This window comes from Suillus discolor, assembly GCF_016758755.1.
Source record: "Suillus discolor strain FC423 chromosome Unknown F5147scaffold_17, whole genome shotgun sequence".
NCBI classification, from domain to species: Eukaryota; Fungi; Basidiomycota; class Agaricomycetes; order Boletales; family Suillaceae; genus Suillus; species Suillus discolor.
Genome location: NW_024541264.1, coordinates 399,613 through 423,183, shown reverse-complemented (window position 1 = coordinate 423,183; position 23,571 = coordinate 399,613). Strand labels below are relative to the sequence as shown.

Below are 23,571 nucleotides of genomic sequence, written 5' to 3'. Positions count from 1 at the left end.
CTTAGGCACTACTAGTAAGCTGGAAACGCTTTCGACACGTCTCTGTTGTGCTCACAACGATGGAAGACTACGAACCTTTGCTAGTGGAAACAACAGTCATCAAGTCATCTGATTCCGAATCAATCAGACCGATCACGGTCTACCAAGCGCTGCAGGCGGAACGCTTACCCAACGATGTTCAGTTCTCGCTTGGTGGGGCCAAATTCGATAAGGTGAGTCACTTCTATTTGAATGTTCCTGAAAGATCAAACATACTCAGCGTAATTCAAATCCTTGAAGGTCCTGCTGGTCACCCATGCCATGTTGCGAGATACCAGTGATGCTCGAGGTGCTTATAACCTCGATGATGGTACTGGGAGGATATCCGGGTCATGGGTTAACAACGCAGGACTGGATCATGCCATGTTCTCGGCCATGATACATCAATTGTGCGTCGTGGTTTCAAGTTACAACACAATCCGATTTTCTAATCTTATCATCATTCATCAAGTGACAACAGTCTGGCTTGTGTCATGGGCAATATTGTCCAGCGTGGCCAGTATAAAATGATCAATATTGAGTCCATGGTTGGGGCAAGGTATCACCAGGCTATGTATCATGCTCTCGATTGCATGAGGACAAGTTTGATGATTGAGAGGCACAAAGAACAAGTATGTGCATATTCCAGATTTATGATTGACACATGTATTCCAACTTCATGCAGGCTCACAATACAGACGAGATGCTTGTCGTCCAGGAACTCAAAGTGGATGTGGAAGACTCGATAGCAGCCGACTCACGGACATTTGAACAATCCTATCGTTCATTTTTTGATCTGCCCCAGAATGATGAAGGTAGAAATGTCAGTTCTCCTCAGACTCTTGCTAGGCCGTTTCTCCAGTATGGTGATCATAGTGCAGGTCTGAGTTCCGCGTCAACCTCAAACCAAGCTGCATCCCAACTTCCTGCACTACCTCTCGCACTTAAGCATGAACCTCCTCATTCTGCCATTGTTCGTGTAGCCCATCCTTGCACAGTCACGCGAACACCGAGCCCCCTTTCTTCCTTTGGCTCATCGCTCCAAATCAGTTCTCATTATATTCCACAATATTACAGCCAGCTAGCTCAATTGACAGCAACACAACTCGCTATCGTGTCCAGCCTCAATCAGCCCCAGGCTAATAATAAGTATGGGGTTCGGATACTTGATGTGTACGAACACGTGAGACAGGTAATCGAGATCACTCAGGAAGAATTCAGGTAAATGAATCGCGTTCATCATCGTAATGGTTCATGGTTCATTTTGTTGCGGCCAGCACCGACATAGAATGGCTTCTTGAAGAAATATACATATTCAGCCCACTTGAAGATGATCGCATTGCGCTCACGCCTCGTGCATCAGTTTAGTTTGACCATTTGCACAAATCAGTAAGTCTCACTTGAAGCAATGGAGCTCTCCTTGGGGCAATGAGCTCATGAGTATCCGTCAAGCCTCATCCAAAATTATTCAGGAATGAGACATTGGGAACCCTGGTATTCGAGTTGTGTGGTTGCGAAGTTTGTGCAAAGTCTACTTTGATTATGATACTATTATGTTTTTGGTACGCGCTTGGACGAAAAAGGCAACTCCGAAGCACCGGTGTAGTACTTTCAGCTATACCCCTGCACCCCCGGCGCTGCGTGTGCCCATCTGGCTCAATACGTACTTCTACAATATCATGCAAAGTACTAGGTCATGAATCAACCTCGATCTTGAACTCATCTTCAAGTGACTCCCAATTATCATGTCTACTTGGTATCCTTCCTGGTTCCCCGGACTTCCGTCGTTCGACTTCTCCTTACCCTCTGCAATTCAGCGTCGGTTTCTTTCTTTCGTGCTCAAGAAGTCACTCGGACATCTCCTAAAGCCAGGGCAGCTCGATCTTCATCAGATAGATTCACAGATAGGCTCTGGAGTTGTACAAGTAAGGGATCTTGAACTTGATGACCAGGTTCGGCTTTTACTATCTCTTTGTCTAACTGTTCATTCATTGACTACTGCAAAGGCGATTAATAAACTTCTTTCCGGATCACCCTTCAGGCTCTATGATGGCTCCATATCTTGTGTCACTGCACAAATACCTTTTCCCAATCCTCTCTCTTCCAGTGTAGGGCTTTCGGTACAATCGCTACACCTCACATTGCATGCCACCCCTCCATCCGACCTCGGCTCTCCAAACAGTATTGATCTCACGCAATCTGTTGCCTCAGTAGCGGAAACATTTATCCATGGCGAGCTTAGCCCTCGGGAAGAAGCCACGCTCCGAGAGTCTTTACATCCAGATTCCCGGCCACAGCACATTTATGATGAGAGTCATCACCTTCCCGGAGGACTAGATTCATCTGCCCGTGCATACCCTAAAGAAGAAAGTGGCATAGATTCTGACCCTTCTGGGGTATCTCTATTTGCCACCCTCTTCGAACATCTGCTTGCACGCTTCGAGTTCTCTGCTGTGGACACGAAAATAGTCGTCGTCCACCCCGGGCACTCAAGTTTTACTCTGTCAATACCCGAAATTGCGTATAGTACAGAATCGGGTGTCCCAAAGCAGCAAAGTACCGGAGATGGGTCATCGAGCAACGTTGCTCTTGAAAGAAGCCCACAGAGTGGTCACATACGTACAGTTTCGATATCAGGTGTCGCCATTACCTCTCGGGACATTCGAGCTACTTTACAACGCCCTGTGGCCTCGCCACGAACCATGTCGCCTGTGTCGCTTACTTCGTCTCGTGTCACGCTGCACGATTATCAGCAGGCTCCTCGTCCGGTGTCACCTGCGTCTTCTTGTTCCTCCATCGATGAAGACACGCAGATGATGATGTCGCAGTCCATTGTTGCTCTTCCGCCACGTAGCCAGTTTCGAGCTTCCCCGTCTAGCTCAGTTCTCAGTAGCATGTATCAGAGCGCGGTCTCTACTACTGGCCGCACTTCTCCAGCCATCCCCTTTGAACCCCTCGGCAACCTTGATACGGGAGATATGGCTCGACCACGCTCGTGCGATTACGTAGCAGGCAATGGAGAGTCTGCTCATGTACCTCACTGGGCTACAGAAGATCTTGTTTTTTCTGTCGGTGCAGATCCTATTGTGGTTCGACTACAAACGCCACCCGGCCACACTAAGCATGACCTTGCGCACACTTCGAACCCTGAGATAGTTTCGCCTCCTACGGAGAACATCGCGGTCAAGCAGGACGAAACCTTGTGTCTCAGCGTCAGTGTTGGCATCATGTCCTGTGCTCTTCGGGCTTGTCATGTCCGCATGCTATTGGAAATGCTCAATTACTGCGGATCCAAGGATGCTGGTACCACTCCCAAACACCCTGAGACTACACCAAGCCCACCGACCCTCCCGTGCGGCTTGCACGCAAGTCTAAACATCCGCGGAATTGTAACCCTTTTCATCACTGAGGCCCTAGATCAAGAAGTTCCTTCGCTTGAAGCATTTTTCCAATCTCCACTTGTCCCTCCAAGATTGCCTTCGACATACTTCCGCGTATTGTTGGAGAATATTGCAGGCTCTCTTGATTTATCCGGGGCTCCTGGAAATCAGACTGATGTAACACATGTTTCTCCAATAACATCCAACATATTCATCTCAAATCTCTCGGTCTTCATGTACCACTCTTCCAGGACTGTCGATAAGAACGCGGCGCAAGTTTCGCTACCCCTCCTGATTACAGACCATCATCTGCATAATCAGTATATTGTCAGTCATTGTCGCCCATTTTTCTCTTCGACGCCCATTCCGGCACAGCCGCTTTCTGAAGTAACATTACCGACTTTCGAGGTCGTTGATTGGACTTCTGTGAAACTTGCAGGAGGCTCTTCAAAGCTATCGACCTGGCGAGTGAAGTCATCTACAGGGAGGGATCAGCTAGTACACAGTCCACTATTGAAATCTTCTGCGTTTCCCACATCTCCCAAATCACCCACGGTAGCGTTGTTGAAGGAGGAAGAGCTCGAGGAGATGTCTCTTTCTAGTGCCATTACCTTCACCGCTCGTGTCACCCCTGTGACCGCCCGTTCAGGGGGTTTGACCGACATCTTACTTCGAATTGCACCATTACACGTATTCTTCGACCTCGACATCATGCTGGAGGGCGGTAATATACTCAAGTTTCTTGACGAGATCCTAGCAGTGGAAGGATCTCCTATTCGAAACACTTCCGGTACATCCCAAGGGCATAGTTCACTGGATGACACAGAAGAGAGGGATTCAGCAAGCGATGATGAACTCAACTATCCATTCATCACACCAAAGCAACTCGAACGCGAGAGGGAGAGAAGACGCTTGGAAAGACTTGTCCTCGAGGATCTAGATTTAGACATGGACTATCGGACCGGGGCACCATCGAGACAGAGAGCCCACAGCAAGCGAGCTACAAATGCCAAACTCAAGGTAGATGGGAGCTAATCTGCAGTTGTGGATTATATATCTGACTTATTATGCTGTTTGCTTGATAGTCCAAACCCAAGCAGGTGTCGCGTTCTAAGATCACCGTTGTCCTACCTGCCCTCCGCGCTGAGGTTCGATGCAGATCACCATCCCTTCAGCTCTCCCGATCAGGAGGCATTATACTGGATCTCCATGACGTACACGTGTCTAATACACCCCTTGATCAAGAACCACCGACTATCAGATTTGGGGATGATGGTGAATCAAGGAATCCCAGCGTCAAAAATTTGCCGGGACAACTCTTGAGTGGCCAGATCAGAGGGATTGTTCTATCGTATGCGCCAGTAGGAGATTCAAAAGCTCATGCCTTCATATCACTTGGTTCCTTACCACGAACGGATGACGTTCGCCCCGGATCAGCTTCATTGCTATTGTCGGAACAGGCGCCGGACTCACTTCCCATTCACTTTCAACTTACGCAGGTAGCTCCATCAAAGTCTGCTATTTCTTCCTCGACACACAGGACTTCAATCATCATCAACGTCCCATTGGTCAACGTCGTCCTTGAAAAACAAATCTTCGATGGATTGCAAATTTGGGCTGACAGTGTCACACAAGCAGTCACCACTGCCACGGAGGAGACAGAGACTGAAGTTGCTCAGAGCCGCAACCCGAGCCTGATTGGCAGTAGGTTTTTTGCCAAATCAAGGCGCGTTGGGAGTCGTGGTAGTGATGAGAGCAGCTTCGGTACTATAGCGCCAACGCCGAAACAAAGCGAGACGGCTGTGAAAGTGATCATTACTGAAGGTAGAGTGGATTTTGGGTTTAGTTATTGCTCACGTTCATATCTTCGAAATGCAGCTCTAGTAAGAATACTGACATCCCGTTCCCAATCATCTGCATCGTCAATTCGTCCTTTCGACATATCTGCCTCAGACATCGACGTCCTTGTTGAACTAAAACCTGAAGGCAAGGTTTGTAGAATCGTAAAGATATATCTTCGAATTCTCACCTCGACTTCGTTTCCTTTCAATCAGGATGAGACTGTCATAACCTCAAGCTTGATGGACCTTCACGTTGGGGAGGTATCGCCAAAGTGGGAGCTCGTACCCCTCCTCGTGTTGACATTACCTCGCAGCCTGGTGCGTTGTGTAGATTATCTATTGTAGCTGCGTCCCTCACGAAAGTCTAGTCTTCTGTACCAAGACCAATGGTAAAGGCTCGCTTCACTTCCCTCGTTGTTCCCGAAACTGGTGCAAAGGAGACCAAGATACGGCTGGCTCTCTGGGGCTTCACTTGCCATGTTTATCCTAATTTGCAGTGGATTTCGGACTTGGCTCGGTTTATGAAAGCTCCACCGGGGGTGAGTGTACCTTCCCCGGAGTAGAATAGATTAATGATCTTTTCAAGGTCTTCGAATCAGTTGTTCCTTCCGAACGACTGTCTCTTTCTTTCGCAATTGTAGACGTATCTATCAAGACGTATGCCCCTGGCCATCCTGGCTCTGCAGTACTGTACATTGGTGAAGCCGAACTGAATACCGAGCTTGCTGGTAATTCCAGCGAGTTCAAGTTCAAGTTGCTAGTTCCTTCCTTGTCATTCTTATTTGTCGATTCCATGGCCGATTCCCCCGACGGTTCAGGTTCTACCAAAACAAACGGAGGATCCAGTCTCAACTTGTGGAAGGTGATTTCTCCTTTAGCTCACAAGTAAAACAATGCGATGATGCTCGTTCACAGAATTTCGGGTTTGCATTGATTGCAGATATCGCAGATCTGGACTTTGTGTTCAAGACTGATAACGCATATGTCCCTCCAAGTGTTGGCGTAAGTCGCAGTGTGCTGGGTCACCTTTTGCCACTCAATCAAGTCTAGGTTCTTGTGAATCAAGTCAGCTTACGGGTGCACCTATGTGCAGACACTATAGCTGCACTAACAGGTTATATGAGTGACTTCACGTCCATATTCAAGTCCCCTTCTCCCGTAGAGTACGTCATTATTTAAACTTTCTATATCACAATGTCGCTTATAATCATTCCACAGACTAGCAGTGTCTAAGAAGAAAGTTCCCGCTTCACTTGTTCATCGTCCACCTGAACAAGGCATGATGGGTGATTGTTGTCGTTGCAGAAGATGCGAGGGTAACTGAATATTTTTTCCAGCATCTCTCGACGAGCAAGCTTTCAGGCGGATTCCTGATGTTGGCAATGCAGCTGATATGATCAACGATGATTTACCGACGAATCTCGACTACCTGGACGAATCCTTTGGTTCAGCTGCTGGTCTGCGGGAGCTTAGGGATGACGACCTAGAAGACTTTGATATGCAAGAGGACGGCCGAACAACACCAGTAGCTGGCGAAACCGGAGTCGTTTCCAAAGTAGGAGGAGAAACAATCCGCATCATCAAGCCTATCCGCTCTATCGAACATTATTACGACACGATTCCTGCAGACAATACGGGTGATTTCGCTAGGTAAGTTTTCGCCTTTGACTTGTATTGTCTATGATCGAGCTTTCGGACAGTCTACGCGATACTATTCTCCGAGTGCGCATCCATGACTCTGACATATCGCTTTTCCTACACGACGGTTATGATTGGCCGCGCACACGAAAAATTGTAGAGCAAGAAATCAAAGACATGCGCAAGAAGTTGGCCAAGATTAGGCAGCTGATCGCAAATGGCCAGACCCAAGACCCCAGCGTGGAAGAGACAAGCACGATGTTGTTCAACTCAATTCACATCGGCCTTGATCAGGACTTTGACAGTCTTGATCCGACAGCTCTTGTCGCTGCCATTGATGATGAACTCGAGAACGCAGAAACAGAAAGCCACAGCTCTTGGCAAACCCTTCCTCCAGCATCACCCGGACAACAACAGAGAATGCCTTCCGCTCGCATTCATGGGCGAAGATTGACAAGGTCTAAGGGCCCGAGTATCGAAATCAAGCTAATTGGCCTAGATGCTGAAGTCGATAATTATCGTCATCTGGAAGATGCACTCGTCTCCAGGATGCTGGTTGTAATAAAGAATGCTGAAATCCTGGATCACGTCAAAACGTCTACCTGGAGAAAATTCCTGACCGAACTACGGTCGGACTCTCGAGGCAATATTCGCGAGACGGACTCCAGCATGGTTCGCGTCGAGATCAAGACTGTCCGGCCGTCTCTTCCACATCCATCCGAGGAAACACGTTTACGCGTGAGTGCTTATTCAGTTAAGACGTACTGACAGGGCTGAGTCGATATTTCCGTAGGCTAAACTCCTGCCGTTGCGATTATATGTTGATCAGGATGCACTCGACTTTTTGAAGAAATTTTTCGCCTTCAAGGATCCCGATAGTCCGTCCGCACCCGCCGATACTCCCAGCGAGGAGGCATATATTCGTACGTTCCTGATTCGAACGCTGAATGGATGGCTATATTGATCCTTGTCTGCAGAGCACGCCGAGGTCTTCCCGATTGATCTTAAGCTTGATTACAAACCTCGACGCGTGGACTACAGGGCTCTGCGAGAGGGAAAAACGATCGAGCTTATGAACTTTTTCCATTTTGATGGCGCGGAGATGACTTTGAGACACCTGACTTTGCATGGGGTAGGTACTGCTTTGGTAGGTTGTTTCATGACTTGACTGGCTTTCATAGATCACGGGTTGGCCCCGGTTTTTCGATACATTGAACGACCTCTGGACGCCAGATGTCAAGGCAACCCAACTTGTGGATGTCATTTCTGGCGTAGCACCCATTCGTTCTATGGTCAATGTTGGCTCTGGAGTAGCAGACCTCGTTTTGCTACCTATTGCGCAGTACAAGAAGGATGGACGGATCGTTCGCGGTGTCCAGAAGGGTACCAAGGCATTCGTACAATCAACTGCAATGGAGGCTATCAAGCTTGGAGCTCGGCTGGCAACCGGTACTCAAGTCATTCTGGAGCAAGCTGAAAACGTGCTCGGAGGCCAGTTCAAGGATTCCGTTACGGCCGAAACGTTCCACATACCGTATGACGATTCTGGAGAAGGACCGGATGAAGAATTGATCAGTAGATATGCCGCCCAGCCCGCTGATGTCACAGAGGGAGTTCAATCAGCATATCGCAGCTTGCAAAGAAACTTGCATTCTGCTGCCCAGACAATACTGGCGGTTCCTATGGAAGTGTACGAGAAGTCCGGAAACGAAGTGAGTTGTATCTATAATATTTGCTCGATTCCAAGCTGACATGGAGTAAGGGTGCGGTCCGGGCTGTGGTGCGAGCTGTCCCAATTGCGGTCTTGAAGCCCATGATCGGCGCTTCGGAAGCAGTCAGCAAAACATTGATGGGACTTCATAATACCCTGGATCCGAACGTTCGCCATGAGAATGCGGCAAAGTATAAACATCGCTAACATTCTGTTCACGCACTGTAGTATATCATCGTGGTTGTATTAGGACTTGTATCTCATGGTGTACCATCCCTATCATTAGCCTGTATGCGCCAACCGATAATCATGCTTTTATGCACTGTTCCTCTGTCAACGGAGTGTTATTCCAGAAAGTAACTGCTGGTTGCGTTCAACTGTTTCAAGTTCTTAGCTATGCTGTACTTGCCTGCGCTGTTAAACAGGAGGAATTATAGATGTTACTCACACTCGTATACTCTATGGAGAATAGGGGCTTCAAGCTTCAAGCTTCAAGACCCTCGATTGGGTGAAATGGGGCTAAGTCCTTGATCATCAAAAGAACGATCTGGATCATCTGATGGGATGAAGTTGTAGTAGTAGTTAACTCGGCAGAAGAAGACTGATTTGGTGCTAGGTTTGAAAGCCGCGTGTGACCCGGTGGGCTCGTATCAATATGGTTGACTTAAGTATACGATCACCGCGGAAACGATCTTGAAGGTAGCGATGAAGATAATAGCTAATATTGGGAAACTTCGGCCGAGTAGAGAACGGCCACCCTCGATCCAATATGTGCTAGGGTGGGATAGTCACCTAGCTAACCCGTTATCACGCTTTTAAATGAATCTCGCGTCCTCAGTACTAGTGCTTCTAGCGATTTATGTTCCCCGTGACGGGCCCTCGGTTGGTTATCAAGGCTATCGAAGAAGTTGGGACCATGACTCAGATATTTCACGGTCCCTGCAACCCGTTAGCTAAAAGCAGGTGGGACAGGTAGACAGCTGTTCGTTGCCTGGTTAGAGACTTGACGAAAAAACAACAACAAAGGAACTCACGGATCGGGTTAGGTAGATGTGGTCTTTCCGGAGGGTGGATATCGTTGGGTTATGAGTGTTGACACGGTGGAGAGAAAGGTGAAAACTCAAGTCTGCATTGGGTCGGGTTAGGACAGTTTACTTTTCTCGTTTACTCGCAACTCCCGGACGCTCGAATTTTCATCCACATCGAGTATGAGTCTGGAATAGGTCTTATATCTGGGTTATACACCTAAACACCCTCGGATTACAATGGAGCTAAAATTCCATGCCCATCGATCGCTCTTCCCCTTTCATAAGTGCAGTTCTGCTTTTTGCTGGCACTTTTATTTTATCTAGTACTTCAATGGTTTCCTCCATTGCAGTTGGCTCGAGCAGTTTGACAGACACCGACTTCGCAGCCAATTTCTTTGTCCTGTGCGCGCGTTGTTTTTCCCGAGCAACTGACATTCTGCAATGATATAAATCAGTGCGGGAGACAAACATTTGGGCGCGGGAAGTACGAACCTTGACTTCCAGAATGCGTGCTCTCTCCGCTGTTTAATCTCTCCAATGCGTTTCATGGCGTTGATTGTCGTATGTATCAATTCGCGATCGTAGCGGACAGGTACGTTTCTACGCTTCTCAAAGTCGATTGTAGAGTCCTTGTCGCGAGAAGTGAGTAGAAACTTCTTCAGATCGAGAAAACAAACATACAATCGTCATTTCCTTCCCTGCTGCTTTACGGAAAGCCTTCGTCCATCTTACTTTGCGAGGATTTCGCTTCATTCTAGGAGGGCATTAGATATGGGTCGAAAAATATGGCTAAGTAGCTTGCTTGAAGTTTTTGTGGCATCTGGCGGTTTGGTTCAATAACGCACACCTTGGTTTTCTATCATGGGACTCACTTTGAAGTGCAAAACCGGAATACCTTCGAATCATTACGGACGAAGGCACTTCCTGAACATGTTGTGAGATGTTGTACTGATAGTCTTATGTTTCTATTGCTCACCGTGCCCAGGATACACGTTCGTTGAGCAAAAATAACATTTCTCGATACGCATGTCTGCTTGCTACACCTGTTGGCGAAGAAAGGATAGCCGTGGGAAAAAATACCATCGCCGAGAACACGGAGTCAAGTTATCCTCGCGGATCATTCGTTGACGGGCTATATCTTAGAGTAGAGTACTCGCAATATTTTCAAAGCCAATCACGACTAGTATATTGCTCAATGAGCACAGGCTCAACATGATGCCTGTTCTATCATTGTTTCAACTTCTCGACCAGCTCTGGCACTACCTCGAAAAGGTCTGCTACTAATCCTACGTCCGCCACTTGGAAGATGGGTGCGTCGGGATCCTAAAGACGAATTACAAGGGGTTGGCAGTGTTGTAAAGACTCACTTACCTTATTTACCGCCACGATGAGTTTGGAATCCTTCATGCCAGCAAGATGCTGGATAGCACCAGAAATGCCCAATGCCATGTACAGTTCAGGAGCCACCACCTTTCCTGTCTGTCCAACTTGTAAGGAGTTGTCTGCGTACCCTGCATCCACAGCAGCACGCGAGGCTCCAACCGCAGCACCAAGTGCATCAGCAAGAGGATACAGAGTAGCCTGGAAGGTCTCGGCATTCTTCAATGCGCGTCCCCCAGAAACAACGCGGCTCGCAACACCCAAGTCAGGGCGATCGGATTTCGTCAGAGATGTGCTGATATGTTCCGTGGGTACATCAGATACCTCAACAGAATCGAGAGCTTTGACTTCGCTCTCTGCTGCATCTCCTTCTACAGCAGCCGCAAATGCAGTAGATCGGACAGTGAAAAACTTGATGGGGATGGAGGAGGATGCACGAACTGTAGAGATGGCGTTCCCGGCGTAGATGGGACGGGTGAAGGTAGTGCTTCCCGATGCTGCGTCATGTTCAAGGGATGTGATATCAGATACAGCCGGAACATCTAGTTTTGCTGCAACTCGAGGCAGAATAGACTTGGCAGAGCTAGAGTGAGCTGAGACGACGTGTGTGAATGGCGAGTCTTGTGATAAGAGCTTCTCTAAGAGTGGAGATACTGTCTCAGGTAACGGCGTGCTGTACTGTGGGGATGCGCAATGCAGCAGTGTATTCAAGCCGTTTAATCTAGAAGGGATTAGCGATGGACCTGAGGAAGTTCACAGGTGTACCTCTTAGCCTTCTCTACAACAGACGGCACCTCCTCGGGGCTACCCACGACAAGGCCAGTGACTTGACCGCCCAATTGAGATGCTGCCGTCAAGGCAGAAAGTGATGCGGAGTCAAGATCACCCTGCCGGTGCTCCAAAAAGACCAAAGCATGGGGTGGGGCAGCTGTCGCATAGCTACGAGCGAGAACCCTGTTTAGCTGTGAAATCTGTGCTCTCAACATGTTGAGCTGAGGGCTTTGCCGAAGAAGATTCAGATAACGAAATAGTTTATGCTAAGTCTCTATATATACATGCCATTTTTGTACTTAACAGTTACTCAATCAACTTTATCATTTCTTTTTTTGGACTAATACTTATAGCCATTCTACTAGTAACCCACCTACCTCACTCAATCGTAGCGGTGCGCGCGCGTGCACCAAGTCCTCGATCGACTTCCCCGGCATATTCTGCAGAAAACTCAATATGAGTCTATATTTGATTACTCGCACATGAATATTACCTAACATCAGTTTCGTATCTCATCATCTATATAATGGCATGCCGAGTTTCCCACTCACATGGCGGTAATATCTCCAGCGTCCAGACCAAGCTAAACGCTGGGTCCAACTGATCTCGCGATATACAAAGCTGGATTGGTAATTTAGCCAATCGGCCTCTCAGCTTTGAACTACTTTCTCCACGTCCAGTTGCTCCGGAACTACTAATACTGCCATGGCGCTTAACGTTAACGTTCTAGAATGTTGAACCAAAAAAGACAGGCTGTTGTGCGAAATCGGTATACAGGTGCCTGGATATTCCCTACAAAGCCCTCCCTACTTGGTATAGTCAGGGCTAGTCAGGGATGAGGTTTTTTCATATGCAGCAAGACTATCGGAGTAAGCTGAGTCTGATTGTGTGCCGAGGTGCAAAGATTACAGGCAAAGACATATTACTGATATCGGATTGGATGAAAATGGACAGCAGAAGCTCTTTCCAGAGCTTGCTTCATAGGACCCTATCCTACCAACTCCCCATTTTTCTGATCAGCTCTTTTCACCTGCTGTCAACTATGCTGTTGACCGAGATGTCCAAACATCGGACAGCGGAGTGTCGGCAAGTCGTTTGGTTGCTCGTGTTTCACTGTCCCCGACAGGGGATAGCATACAAACCTTACTTGACAGTTATTCGCAGTTTAAGTATTTCGTTCTGCACACTGCACTGAGTCCGACTTCCCACAGCATTCTAGATTTTGATTCAAACCCTAAAAGTCAGATTGTCGTCTCGCTAGAAATAAATTGCAGACCAATTGTCTAATGGTACAGTGTTGCAACATTGAGACCTAGGCGCCAAAGGGCATGTAAGCGACGGTCATAACATAGTCACAGAGTTTGAAATGCTCATTATGTGTTGAACACCGTTCTAGATATCACTTTAGAACAGGGTGTTTTGGACATGCGGACTTGCAAGATACGGACGTTTGACGTCGGCGCGTCGGCACGAGGACTTTGAAATGTAGATTTCGATTTAGAACGACGTTCAGAATAAACACTGCGGGAAGTCCTAGTCATCCTTAGAGTAGAGGGTTAGTAAGTAGCTCGCACCTAGTAAGCGCCATTTACCGGTCCGTTTTGTCATTTCTGTTGACTCTTCGTCAATGTGACGGCGCCCTCGACTCCTCTGATCACGTGCAGTGATTCCTACATCACTTATCAAACTGCATTCAATAAGTTTCCAACCTCAACGTCAAATTTCGCTCGTATCGTTCTTTCTGTGCCTCTGTCCAGCCCTCTGTACTATGTCGTATAAGCTACTTTGTTTAATTAATGGGTTATTGCTCACCGGTGCACCCGTCGACGAGAACTTCGCGTTCTCCATCCTTTTCATCACTTCCAGTTCTTAGGAGGCATACTGGCTGACACCAGCTATGCTTTATCGTCTCCTGTCCCACGAGAAATTCGCTGACAGATCTCCTGGCATCCCTCGTCTATGTATGTAACATGTCTCCTGTCCTGACAGATATCAAAACGCACCACTACTCCGCAGATAAGCCATCTTTTGGGTGTCCAGCGCTGAGCGTTCAGGAACCAAATTGCCTTGTTGCGAGCGCGTTCAACTGCTACAGAAACGGTGGTGATAACTACCAGAATGTCTGAAACTCACTCATACGGAATGGTGACGACAGACAAGCGATTGAAATAGGCAGATGCAAAAGATATGCGGGGTCTCACAGTGATGGTGTCCTCAGGTCCACCACAATATATGGGGGAATCAGATATGTCATGAATGTCAGTGGCTAGTCCGCTCATCGAACAGACGAGTGGCGCGGACGGAGCCTTGACGATAGACGGCCTGTAAAATATTCTGAACGCAAAGAATAAACTTGGCACATAGCAGGGGAGCAAGAATCCGAACTCAGCCTGAGGTATCCACGTCCACAGTGGTAGAAGAAGAGACTGAATAAAGGTAATGAGCACCGTGACATGGAGAGAGGCACAAGTAATCACCCCATTTAATTGGTGGACGAGAGTCAAGCTAAGCTGACGTGATGGGATTACGCGATCGGCGGCCTAATTTCTCCCGTAAGCGGAAATAGTCAATTTGCGGTCAACCTCCTCGAGCTCACCGTGACTTCGTGGGAGTCCAAGGGAACCTATCATCGACTGTCCATTTGATACAAACTTGGGGGTACGCAACGTTTTATCGCAATCCTATGATCATCTGTCGCCTTGATGAGTCACCGGTATCGGCCCACTATCCTATTCTTACATCCCCCGCATCTTCGTTATCGCGAGGTTCACAATACAAGCTGTCGTATATACCTCAAAGGTTAGCATTGTAATACCAGGCTTTAACACCGTCTATTCATTTGTGAACTTCGAGCTGCTTGCTAAATAGTAGACGTTCATAACTTCATTCTCACTCATTCACTACCGCTTAGGTCAGTCAACTCAGTCCAAGTTTAAACTACATTCAATCACTCACTGGCGTCTCATCACAGACTAAGACATGGACTTGGATGTGCACGCGCTTCTATCAGGTTACCAGCATCTCGCGTTTCCCGACCTTTCTGATAGCCGCGTTCATGATCGTTCTACTACCTACCTCAAGTCAGCATCTCTCGACTTGATGGCTTTCCAGGAGTGCGGTATAGACATACCAGGATCCGCTGCCCTACTCCTTGCCTCGTTTTGTAACATATTGGGCTTGTACTGTGCATCCTCGGACATCTTGGTCGGGATTCTATCAGCAGGCACAATTCTCCCCTGTCGTTTCTGTTGGAGTGCCGAAACGGTTTGGGGAGATCTAGTGGATGAGGCTCGTCATTCACTGGATAGAATCGCGGGTCCAAATATCACAGAGTCTGAGTTGAAGACTGAGCTCGGCTTGAATGAGGACCAATCACCGTTTACTGCTCTCTTCGTCCTTGATGACTCTCGACCAGAGAACGCATACATCCCCGACGACCTTCTTGGATCTCCTTTGCTTTTGTTCAATCCTTCGGCAGCTTTGTTGTCTGTCTGGACATCATCGCACCTTGTACACCCTGCCGTAGCCGATCAATTACTTTCCCAGATTGTGGTTTCGTCGGTGCACGCAGCTCAAAATCCCATCTCAAAGATCTCGTCACCTCCTTCCTACCCGGCTAATGTTGCGTCTGCTGTCCAGTGTCTTTCCTCTGAGGCTCGTGCGTCCGTTTACCAACATATCCGTCCTGTTACTATTGCCACAGACTTCATCCTCCCATACGTCCAAGTCGATCCCAATGCCCTAGCAGTGTGTTGGTACCCTACTTTGGCAGCAGGACCTAGAGACAACCTCGTTCCCGAAACATTGTCTTATGGCGATCTCCATGTCCAAGCCAACAAACTAGGTCGATACCTCATATCTCAGCAGTTGAAGCCCGAGGACAGGGTTGCTGTGTGCATGGATCGCAACACGCTGTTTCACATAGTCTTGTTTGGAATTTTGCGTGCCGGAGGTTGTTATGTTCCGGTTGGTATCAAGAAATTATCATCCTTATATGCGCTGACTTAATGCGAAGATTGATCCCGAGCTTCCGGACGAAAGGAAGTCATACATCGCAAAGGACTCGGGTGCTAGATTTGTCATTTTGGAGTCTCATAGGCACTCTCCTGAGATATATGGGGGCAATGTCCTCGATCTTGACGATGATCATATTTCGCGAGACATACAGGCAATGACTACAGCCGATATAGATGTCGCACTTCCAAACAATCTGGCGTATATGCTCTACACATCTGGTAAACAACATCAGAAAATTCATTTATATCCAGTGAATCTAACAACTGATTTAGGCACCACTGGCACTCCAAAAGGCTGTCTTCTCACCCATGAAGGTCTTGCTGAAGCGATACTAGCGTTAAGCTCCTTCTCCGCTGCTGTCCATATGGACAATATTCGGGATGGAAGGTATCTCGGCGTTGCCTGTAGGAACAGTCTTTCCCCCTCATGTATTCTCCTAACTTGGGCTCTGAACCATAGCTGTTGCGTTTGATGTACATCTCTCAGAGACCCTTGTGTGCCTCTCTCTGGGCATGTTGATGATTTCTGCGCCACGCGGAATACTGCTGGAGAACCTTCCATATTATATCAGTCTTTTGGGCATCACGCACGTTGGAATCGTGCCCAGCCTGATTGACGCGACCATGGGCACTATTCAAGAAGACGAAGCGATGGGTGGCTCGAAGTTGCGATTCATCGGCAGTGGTGGAGAGAAAATTAGCGACACAGTGAGGGTCTTACATCTCAATGCCCTACGGATCCTGAAAGACGAATGATAGATTCTAGAAAAGTGGGCGGATCATCCCAAAGTCAGACTTGCGAACTTCTACGGGTAATTGATTAATTCCCTCCTACCGCCAATCTCTTTCTCACCACCTCCCCAGGCCCAGCGAGGTAACCATAGGATGTTGTGCTCGTTTTATGGATAGCAATACACCCAAAGGCAACGTTGGACGAGCCTTCAGCAATGTTGCGGCTTATGTCGTTGATCAACATCTCGATATATTGCCGCGGGGAGCTGTCGGAGAGCTCGTCGTTGGTGGCCCCCTTGTCGGGCGCGGTTACCATGGACGTCCGGATCTAACGGATAAAGTATTCATTGAATGGCCACAGAAAGGTTCTTGGGCATATCGCACAGGGGATCTAGCGCGAATGATGCCTGATGATACATTGGAAATTATTGGCAGAATCGATACTCAGATCAAGCTACGCGGAGTGCGCATCGAGGCGGAAGGGATATCCGCTGTGCTTCAGCGAGCTGCTCGGTCCTGCCTGCAGTTCAACATTGATGTTGGGACCATTCTTGGGACCCATCCGGAGATTGGAGGTGGCAGCTCACCGCAGCTAGTCTCTTTCATTTCCTGGGACACAGGTGTATCAATTACTACGAGACGGGGCGGTTCTAGGCCTGGACTAGTGAAGTCCGGAAGGGACCTGTTGCGCGTTTTGCGTGATGCCTGTGAAAAGGAACTTGCCAGTTATATGCGTCCTGCCCATATAATAGCCCTCAGTTGGCTTCCGCTCAGTGCTAACGGCAAAGCGGACATCAAAGTCTTAGCTTCCATCTTTTCAAGACTAGATTTTAACGAACTGATCGGACTTCAAGACCCTACTGGCCACGTTGACGACCCAGACAGCGATAGCCCTGCTTCTGACCTCGAGGAACGGATACTAGAGCTCTTGAGAGAAAGCTTTGCGATTGCAAGTTCCGGTGGACCTGTCGGTGTGCACACTAGCTTATTCGCGCTCGGAATGGACTCATTGTCACTTGCGCGGTTTGCATCCATACTCAGGAGGGCCTTCAATATCAATATCACAGTCGCAGAAATCATGAAGTCTCCCACCGTTCGGGGTCTGTCTACTCGATTGGGAGATATCGTTGTTTCGCGACCAGGAGCAGATGTACCGGATATCGACAACTTCTCGTCACTATGGATGCCAGAAATTCGGAAGAAAATGCCGCATCTCAACATAGAGCGTGTTCTTCCTTCTTATCCTATCCAAGAGGGTGTTCTGTTTCGTTCTGAGAGCGCGCCAACGATGTGTGTGCAGCATATCGTGATGCGAGTTCGAGATGATGTCTCTATACCGCAATTGCATAGCGCCTGGGAGAAAGCAGTGGCAGATATCGATATTCTAAGGTTTGAACATTACGCTGTCTCCGAATTCCTCTCATGATATCATAATAGGACTGTATTTTTCTTTGGCAAGACCCTGGTCCAGGTGCTTTTGTCGCGTGCAACCTGTCACCTTCATTGGGAGGAGTCTTCCGTTGCAGCGAGCGACGGTGAAACTTTTGCCAACCATTTCTTTGATGAAGAAGCCACGAGAGTTTCTGTGGAGATCAACACCCTCATCACTTCTGTACCGCCCGTTCGTCTTCGGCTCTACCACCAATCCTACGGCACTTACATTGTACTATCCATTCATCACGCGTTGTTCGACGCTATTTCTCTGCCTCGCATACTGAAGTACGTCGAGGACGCATATCTTGACGGACCGCTTCAGAATCTAACCCCTCCCAATCAAATATTGGAACACACAACGTTTCGGGACCTGACTCCTGCTCGAGAGTATTGGACGTCGATTCTTCGTGATTTTAACTGGTCTTACCGCAATTTGATGGATGTGACCCAATCAGCTTCTCCTAAACGGATCTCCATAACCCTTGATACGCCGCTTTCATACTTCCAACAAATGCTTGCCCATTGCCAAGTGACATTGCAGGCCGCGTTGACTTGTACATTTGCTTCGATTCTCGCAAACCGTTTGTGCCTGTCCGACGACTTAATCTTTGGGGTAAGCCTTACCGTGCTTGAGCTGGGCATCACTGACTGTGCAGCTCAGATCATTAGATCGGGGAGGTTAGCACCTGTCGAGGGTATGGGCGACGCCCTTATCCCTCTGCTATCTCTTGTCCCTATGCGCGTCAACCTCAACAACCCTGATTGTCTTCGTCAAGTCCAGGATGACATCATTACTGCGATTCCATTCGAAAATGTTCCTCTTGGGCAGGTGCAGAAATGGGTTAGACCGGGTGCTGGTTTATTCGACATTCTTTTCTCGGTCATGTACAAAGACGAGCCTGCGTACGAACTTTTTGATGTCGTGCGGAGTGAATTGCCTCAACCTGACGTGAGTCTTCTGTCTCATACTTCAACATGCTTAACCTTAGCCACCCTCATCCAGTTCTTTCTGTCTGTGGAAGTCGTGGTGGATGTCTCAACAGATCAGCTCATTCTTCAGGCAGCCTTCTATGATGACGGATCCCAGGCTGCTGATATTGAGTCGATGCTTCTTCAATTTGAGTCTGAGGCTCGCGGTGTCGTGACTTCTGGAGTGCCCCATGTCACTGTTCCACAAACGTCCCTAGTCAATCGAGCGGAATCCACACCACCAGTCAATACCGCTAATGGCACACACGATTCTAATGGGGAAAGGGGCATCAGTGTAGCCCTCCACTCCGTGAGGAAGATCATAGCTGAGTTTTTGGGCGTTGATCCCCAACGGCTGTGGTCGAGAACATCATTCATTGCCCTGGGCCTCGATTCTATCAGGTCTGTAGGGCTTTCGCGAGCACTCAGGGAAGAAGGATACCATGTAACTGCAGCAGAACTTATGAAGTCTGCATGTCTGGCTGAACTAGAGTCCTTACCGATGCTACTTCAAGATGCTAGTCGTGCACAGTTGGAGTTGGAAGCCCGAAATCTATTTCAAGAACAATGTCGTATACTGGAGTCCCATTTTGACGTCGCCACCTGTCGGTTTTCTGATCGTGATGAAGCCAGGATACTTCCAACGACCGCTTTGCAGGCAGGCATGTTATCACAGGTAACAAATAACTCTTCTTCTTTGAGTGTAGTTACTGATATGCTGCTTCATCAGACGGTTATCTCCTCAGGCTTGCTCTATAATCATGTATTCATGTTCAAGCTGGCATCTTCCGTGGAGCACGCCCGTCTTCGGCAAGCTTGTCAATCCATTGTCACGAGCTTTGACATCTTCAGGACAACATTCCATTACATCGTCGACCTGGGGAAATGGGCACAAGTTTCGCATTCTGATGCACCCATGGTTTGGATCGAGGTCCACCTGCACGCTGGAGAATCTCTAGATGCGATGATCAAAACTGTCACCGCATCAACGACCGTATCAGAGCAGGGAACGTTCAAGCCTTCATTGGCTTTTTGTTTGGTCGAACAGCAGGAAGACGCGGGGACCAAGAACTATTCCCTTGCAATTGCCATGCATCATGCTATATATGATGGTATTTCCATTGGAGCGCTGCTCGAAGAGTTGGAGCGGGCGTATCAAGCCCATTCTTCCACGAAAATTCCCCAATTCTATGACGTGCTTCCTTTGATACTACGGGAAGAACATCAAAGCATTCCCTTTTGGGTCCAACATCTGCAAGATTTTCGTCCTGTTCCACTACCTCGCGCGGAGTCTAGTACACAGCCTTCATCGGTCGTCTATTCTCGTCGATTGAAGCTAGACCACAATGTCCTGAAGACGGCTGCCAGTGGTGCGGGTGTTACTCTTCAGTGTTTGGGGCAGGCAGCTTGGTCAAAGTTCATCTCATCAAAAGTGTATTCCTGGGATGTAATGTTCGGGCACGTTGTCTCTGGACGCTCTTTTCCAGGCTACGAAGACGTTATTGGACCCATGTTGGTACGTATTTTGACCGAGGGGCAGGCTTGCATGCACTGACTATACGGGGTGTAGAACACTATACCGTGTCGTGTTCGTATCAGCGAAACCACGACAAATAGGGACTTATTGCGTTCTATCCATGCAAATAACTTGGCTGCGTTAGAGTGGCAACACGCTTCACTTCGTGACATACAATCCGAGACGGGGCTCTTTGAACTATGGGACAGCATATTTGTGTTTCAACCTCTAAAGTCTAAATCTTCAAGTCCTTTGTGGAGTTTGCTCAATCCAGACGAGTCTGAAGCCAATATCCAGGTACATACTTCGCACCTTCTGTATCCCTCTACTAATCAAGCTACTTTAGTATCCATTGAACTGCGAGTTTCACGAAATGGATGATGGATTTTCTGTGACGTTGGCTTGCCTGTCAAATATCATGGATCCGGAGTCTTTGGATCATGAAATTTCGCGGCTTGAGGCCTTCCTCAGTACTATTATCTCCCAACCGAATGCGAAGGCCGTCGCAGATCTTCCCTTTGACAGCAGAAAACTTCCCCTCCATAGCGATGTGTCGACCGCCAGCATCGCACCCCGCAGAGGAATAGACCATTTACCTCCTGCGTTAGTCAACGTCCTAACTTCTGTCGCCAAATGCTCTGTCGACAAGCTGGACCCGGACAGACCAATTGCAGCTATTGGGATTGACTCGATCACAGCGATTCAGCTCAGTGCAAAATGTAGGGAAGCAGGAATCGCGTTGAGCATTGCGGATATTATCGCTTGCCGTACAATCGGTGATTTGGCTGCCAGGGTAGTCGAAGTGGAAACACAGCCAAAGACCCATCCACCGCAACTGGATTATTTAGCCCCTGAGATCGATTTCCAAGCTTTCGCTGACAGATTCCCATCCGACCGGCGCGGAGACCTCACGATTACTCGGGCAACTTCTGGCATGAAATGGCTTATCTGCGCTTGGCAAAGAAGTCATTATGCGCGATTTCAACATGTGTTCGTCTGGAGAATGACCCAGAAAATCGATCCTGAACGACTACATAGCTCGTGGACAGAGTTCATTTCCCGACATCCCATTCTCAGGTCAACATTCGTCTCCACAAAGTCTCATTCGGACGTCCATATAGCGACCTTCAGTACCGACAAAATGGAAAGCTCATTTGCCGTTGAGCCATTCGATGATTCGGCCGACAACACGGACAACCTGCAGGCGCGGATGAACATGATCATCTCTCACCCACCTCCAACTGATGGACCTCAGGCCTACGGACTGCTTTTGAATGGCTTGCACAACCAATATTTATTGATTAGAATGCATCATTTCCAATACGATGCATGGAGTCTTGCCCTTTTGATCGAGGACCTCTCCCACATCTACCTTGGACAACCTTCGTCGATCACGTCAGATTATGAAGCGTTCATGTCAACGTTTGCACCAACGCCAGAAAATCTCCAGAAGCAGGAAGATTATTGGCGGTCCACCTTCTCACCCTCTTTCCGGCCGGCATATTTTCCCCAGCTCAAACCTCTCGCAGTTCGGGATGAGATCATCCCTCGAACTATCGTTATCGCGAAGGATGTGGTGCATGGGGCATCCACCCTTGAACAGCGCGCTCAGGTGCATGGCGTGTCGCTACAGAGCGTTTTGCTGGCATGCTGGGCATACATCCAATCTTCCTATATGTCGCCAGAGCAAGTGACATTTGGATTATGGCACGCAGGTCGAACAGGGCCTGTCAATGATATTGACAGATTGGCTTTCCCATGCATGAACGTGCTGCCAATGCACACTCGTCTCGGAAGCAACAGCATCATAGATGTTGCTCGTAGCATTCAAGACGACCTACGGTTGCGCACTCCTGTCGTCCAGCAGACGGATCTTCAAATGATTGACAAGTGGATAGGAGGCACGGGTGCACCATTGTGCAATGTGTTTGTCAACTTGATTAGGCCCTTGGCATCAGACGATGAGGAGGCCGGACTGTTCGGATCAGTAGATGTCAGTGGTGTCCCAAGCGAGATTGCTCGAGATCTAACTCTCACATACAGATCGCCTACACGGTACCGGAAGACGTCTCAGAATCCGATCCGAAAACTGTCGACTGGATCCCTACGTCGAATCTTATACAGGTCAGATACATGACATAATTCTCGCCTGGAGACCATACTAAATTGCAATTTAGGACGATGTTATGGTTGAAATTATTGTACACCCTTTGGAGGATACAATAACGATGTCGATCGAGAGTGCCCCAGCTATCATGGACACGCAACTCGCCAGGAAAGTTATTGATTACTGGTCAGAGATAGTTGGAGGCCATTGGGAGAGTGCTCCTGTCAACATGAGGACTATATCAATGTAATGGACAGTACCCAAGTACTCACAATACTAGACTAGGTGTGATGACCTCTGCGGGCAGCGTCTAAGCATTCTTGCTCTAAGCCGCCGTACCAGATAACCTCGATACCGACATCCTTCATCTTTTGTGCACCCTCACATTTGACAAAGTCATCTGGCTCTCGTACACCTATAATGCAACGTCTGATTCTGGCATGAATGAGGGCGTCGGCGCAGGCAGACAGGCCCGATGTTCTGACTGAGCATGGTTCAAGAGTGGTATAAACGTCTACGAGAGGAAGAAGGTCTTCTACGACAGGTACTGCTTCCAATGGCCATGGAGAAACGAGAGATTGCAGCTGTGGGGAAGTGAGACTCTCAAACTTGGCCAAAGCATTTGCCTCCGCGTGAGTGTTCCCTGGTAATTCCCTCGAGAAACCCTTGGACAACACAATTGGTTCTAAGTCTGGCAAACGCGCCACAAGGACGCATCCTACACAGAATGCTGTCTGTACAGGTTCGCAGAACGCAGCCTGCTCTAATGCCTGACGCATGAATGGATCATGCTCGTGGTCTTCTGGAATCGGTGTCGGCGTCATGTGTGGCAGGTAATTAATAAGTACCGCCGGATTGCTGCCAGAGCTTCAAGTTTGCATTTCAGCTTCGTTACTAGTGACCATATACATACCTTACTTGGCCTGGAGGCTCGAAACAGGTCGCGGGACCTAGTGATGACGATGTACAACCCCCGGTGGGCTTGGCTAAGATTGACTTTCGGTATTAATACTTTGTATTACGTAACAGC

The 23,571-nt window shown here is 48.3% G+C and overlaps 6 protein-coding genes across 6 annotated transcripts; 3 read left to right on the top strand and 3 right to left on the bottom strand.

The window, feature by feature from the left end:
* F5147DRAFT_93895 (uncharacterized protein) lies at positions 1-1,331 on the top strand. The gene is made up of 6 exons (XM_041444481.1): positions 1-212; positions 280-428; positions 491-650; positions 704-841; positions 900-1,239; positions 1,296-1,331. Exons 1-5 carry the CDS (start codon positions 60-62, stop codon positions 903-905), a joined length of 606 nt encoding a protein of 201 aa, XP_041294856.1. The 5' UTR covers positions 1-59; the 3' UTR covers positions 906-1,239; positions 1,296-1,331.
* A 432-nt stretch (positions 1,332-1,763) lies between these two features.
* Positions 1,764-8,795, top strand: F5147DRAFT_573570 (uncharacterized protein; the record flags this gene model as incomplete). The annotated part of the gene is made up of 16 exons (XM_041431163.1): positions 1,764-1,970; positions 2,025-4,418; positions 4,484-5,222; positions 5,277-5,389; positions 5,453-5,557; positions 5,608-5,778; positions 5,826-6,101; positions 6,155-6,241; positions 6,290-6,402; positions 6,458-6,525; positions 6,577-6,889; positions 6,940-7,615; positions 7,671-7,800; positions 7,855-8,009; positions 8,059-8,589; positions 8,640-8,795. 16 exons carry the CDS (start codon positions 1,764-1,766, stop codon positions 8,793-8,795), a joined length of 6,234 nt encoding a protein of 2,077 aa, XP_041294855.1.
* A 924-nt stretch (positions 8,796-9,719) lies between these two features.
* On the bottom strand, positions 9,720-10,676 carry F5147DRAFT_686093 (ribosomal protein L24e-domain-containing protein). The gene is made up of 6 exons (XM_041436725.1): positions 10,593-10,676; positions 10,489-10,540; positions 10,419-10,436; positions 10,298-10,370; positions 10,109-10,245; positions 9,720-10,052 (listed from the first exon to the last, which is right to left on the bottom strand). Exons 1-6 carry the CDS (start codon positions 10,642-10,644, stop codon positions 9,860-9,862), a joined length of 525 nt encoding a protein of 174 aa, XP_041294854.1. The 5' UTR covers positions 10,645-10,676; the 3' UTR covers positions 9,720-9,859.
* Positions 10,677-10,700: 24 nt separating this feature from the next.
* F5147DRAFT_686090 (DHS-like NAD/FAD-binding domain-containing protein) lies at positions 10,701-12,005 on the bottom strand. The gene is made up of 3 exons (XM_041436724.1): positions 11,762-12,005; positions 10,988-11,717; positions 10,701-10,939 (listed from the first exon to the last, which is right to left on the bottom strand). The coding sequence occupies exons 1-3, from the start codon at positions 11,980-11,982 to the stop codon at positions 10,844-10,846; spliced, it is 1,047 nt and encodes a 348-aa protein (XP_041294853.1). The 5' UTR covers positions 11,983-12,005; the 3' UTR covers positions 10,701-10,843.
* A 2,367-nt stretch (positions 12,006-14,372) lies between these two features.
* On the top strand, positions 14,373-22,807 carry F5147DRAFT_93647 (uncharacterized protein). Its single transcript, XM_041444479.1, has 15 exons — positions 14,373-14,678; positions 14,739-15,733; positions 15,783-16,002; positions 16,057-16,188; positions 16,244-16,491; positions 16,543-16,595; positions 16,648-17,904; positions 17,953-18,562; positions 18,611-18,898; positions 18,953-19,594; positions 19,649-20,434; positions 20,489-20,731; positions 20,781-22,427; positions 22,478-22,558; positions 22,612-22,807. The coding sequence occupies exons 2-15, from the start codon at positions 14,747-14,749 to the stop codon at positions 22,789-22,791; spliced, it is 7,374 nt and encodes a 2,457-aa protein (XP_041294852.1). The 5' UTR covers positions 14,373-14,678; positions 14,739-14,746; the 3' UTR covers positions 22,792-22,807.
* F5147DRAFT_686066 (diaminohydroxyphosphoribosylamino-pyrimidine deaminase) lies at positions 22,537-23,513 on the bottom strand. Its single transcript, XM_041436723.1, has 3 exons — positions 23,455-23,513; positions 22,814-23,399; positions 22,537-22,762 (listed from the first exon to the last, which is right to left on the bottom strand). Exon 2 carries the CDS (start codon positions 23,363-23,365, stop codon positions 22,823-22,825), a length of 543 nt encoding a protein of 180 aa, XP_041294851.1. The 5' UTR covers positions 23,366-23,399; positions 23,455-23,513; the 3' UTR covers positions 22,537-22,762; positions 22,814-22,822.
* Positions 23,514-23,571: the final 58 nt, after the last annotated feature.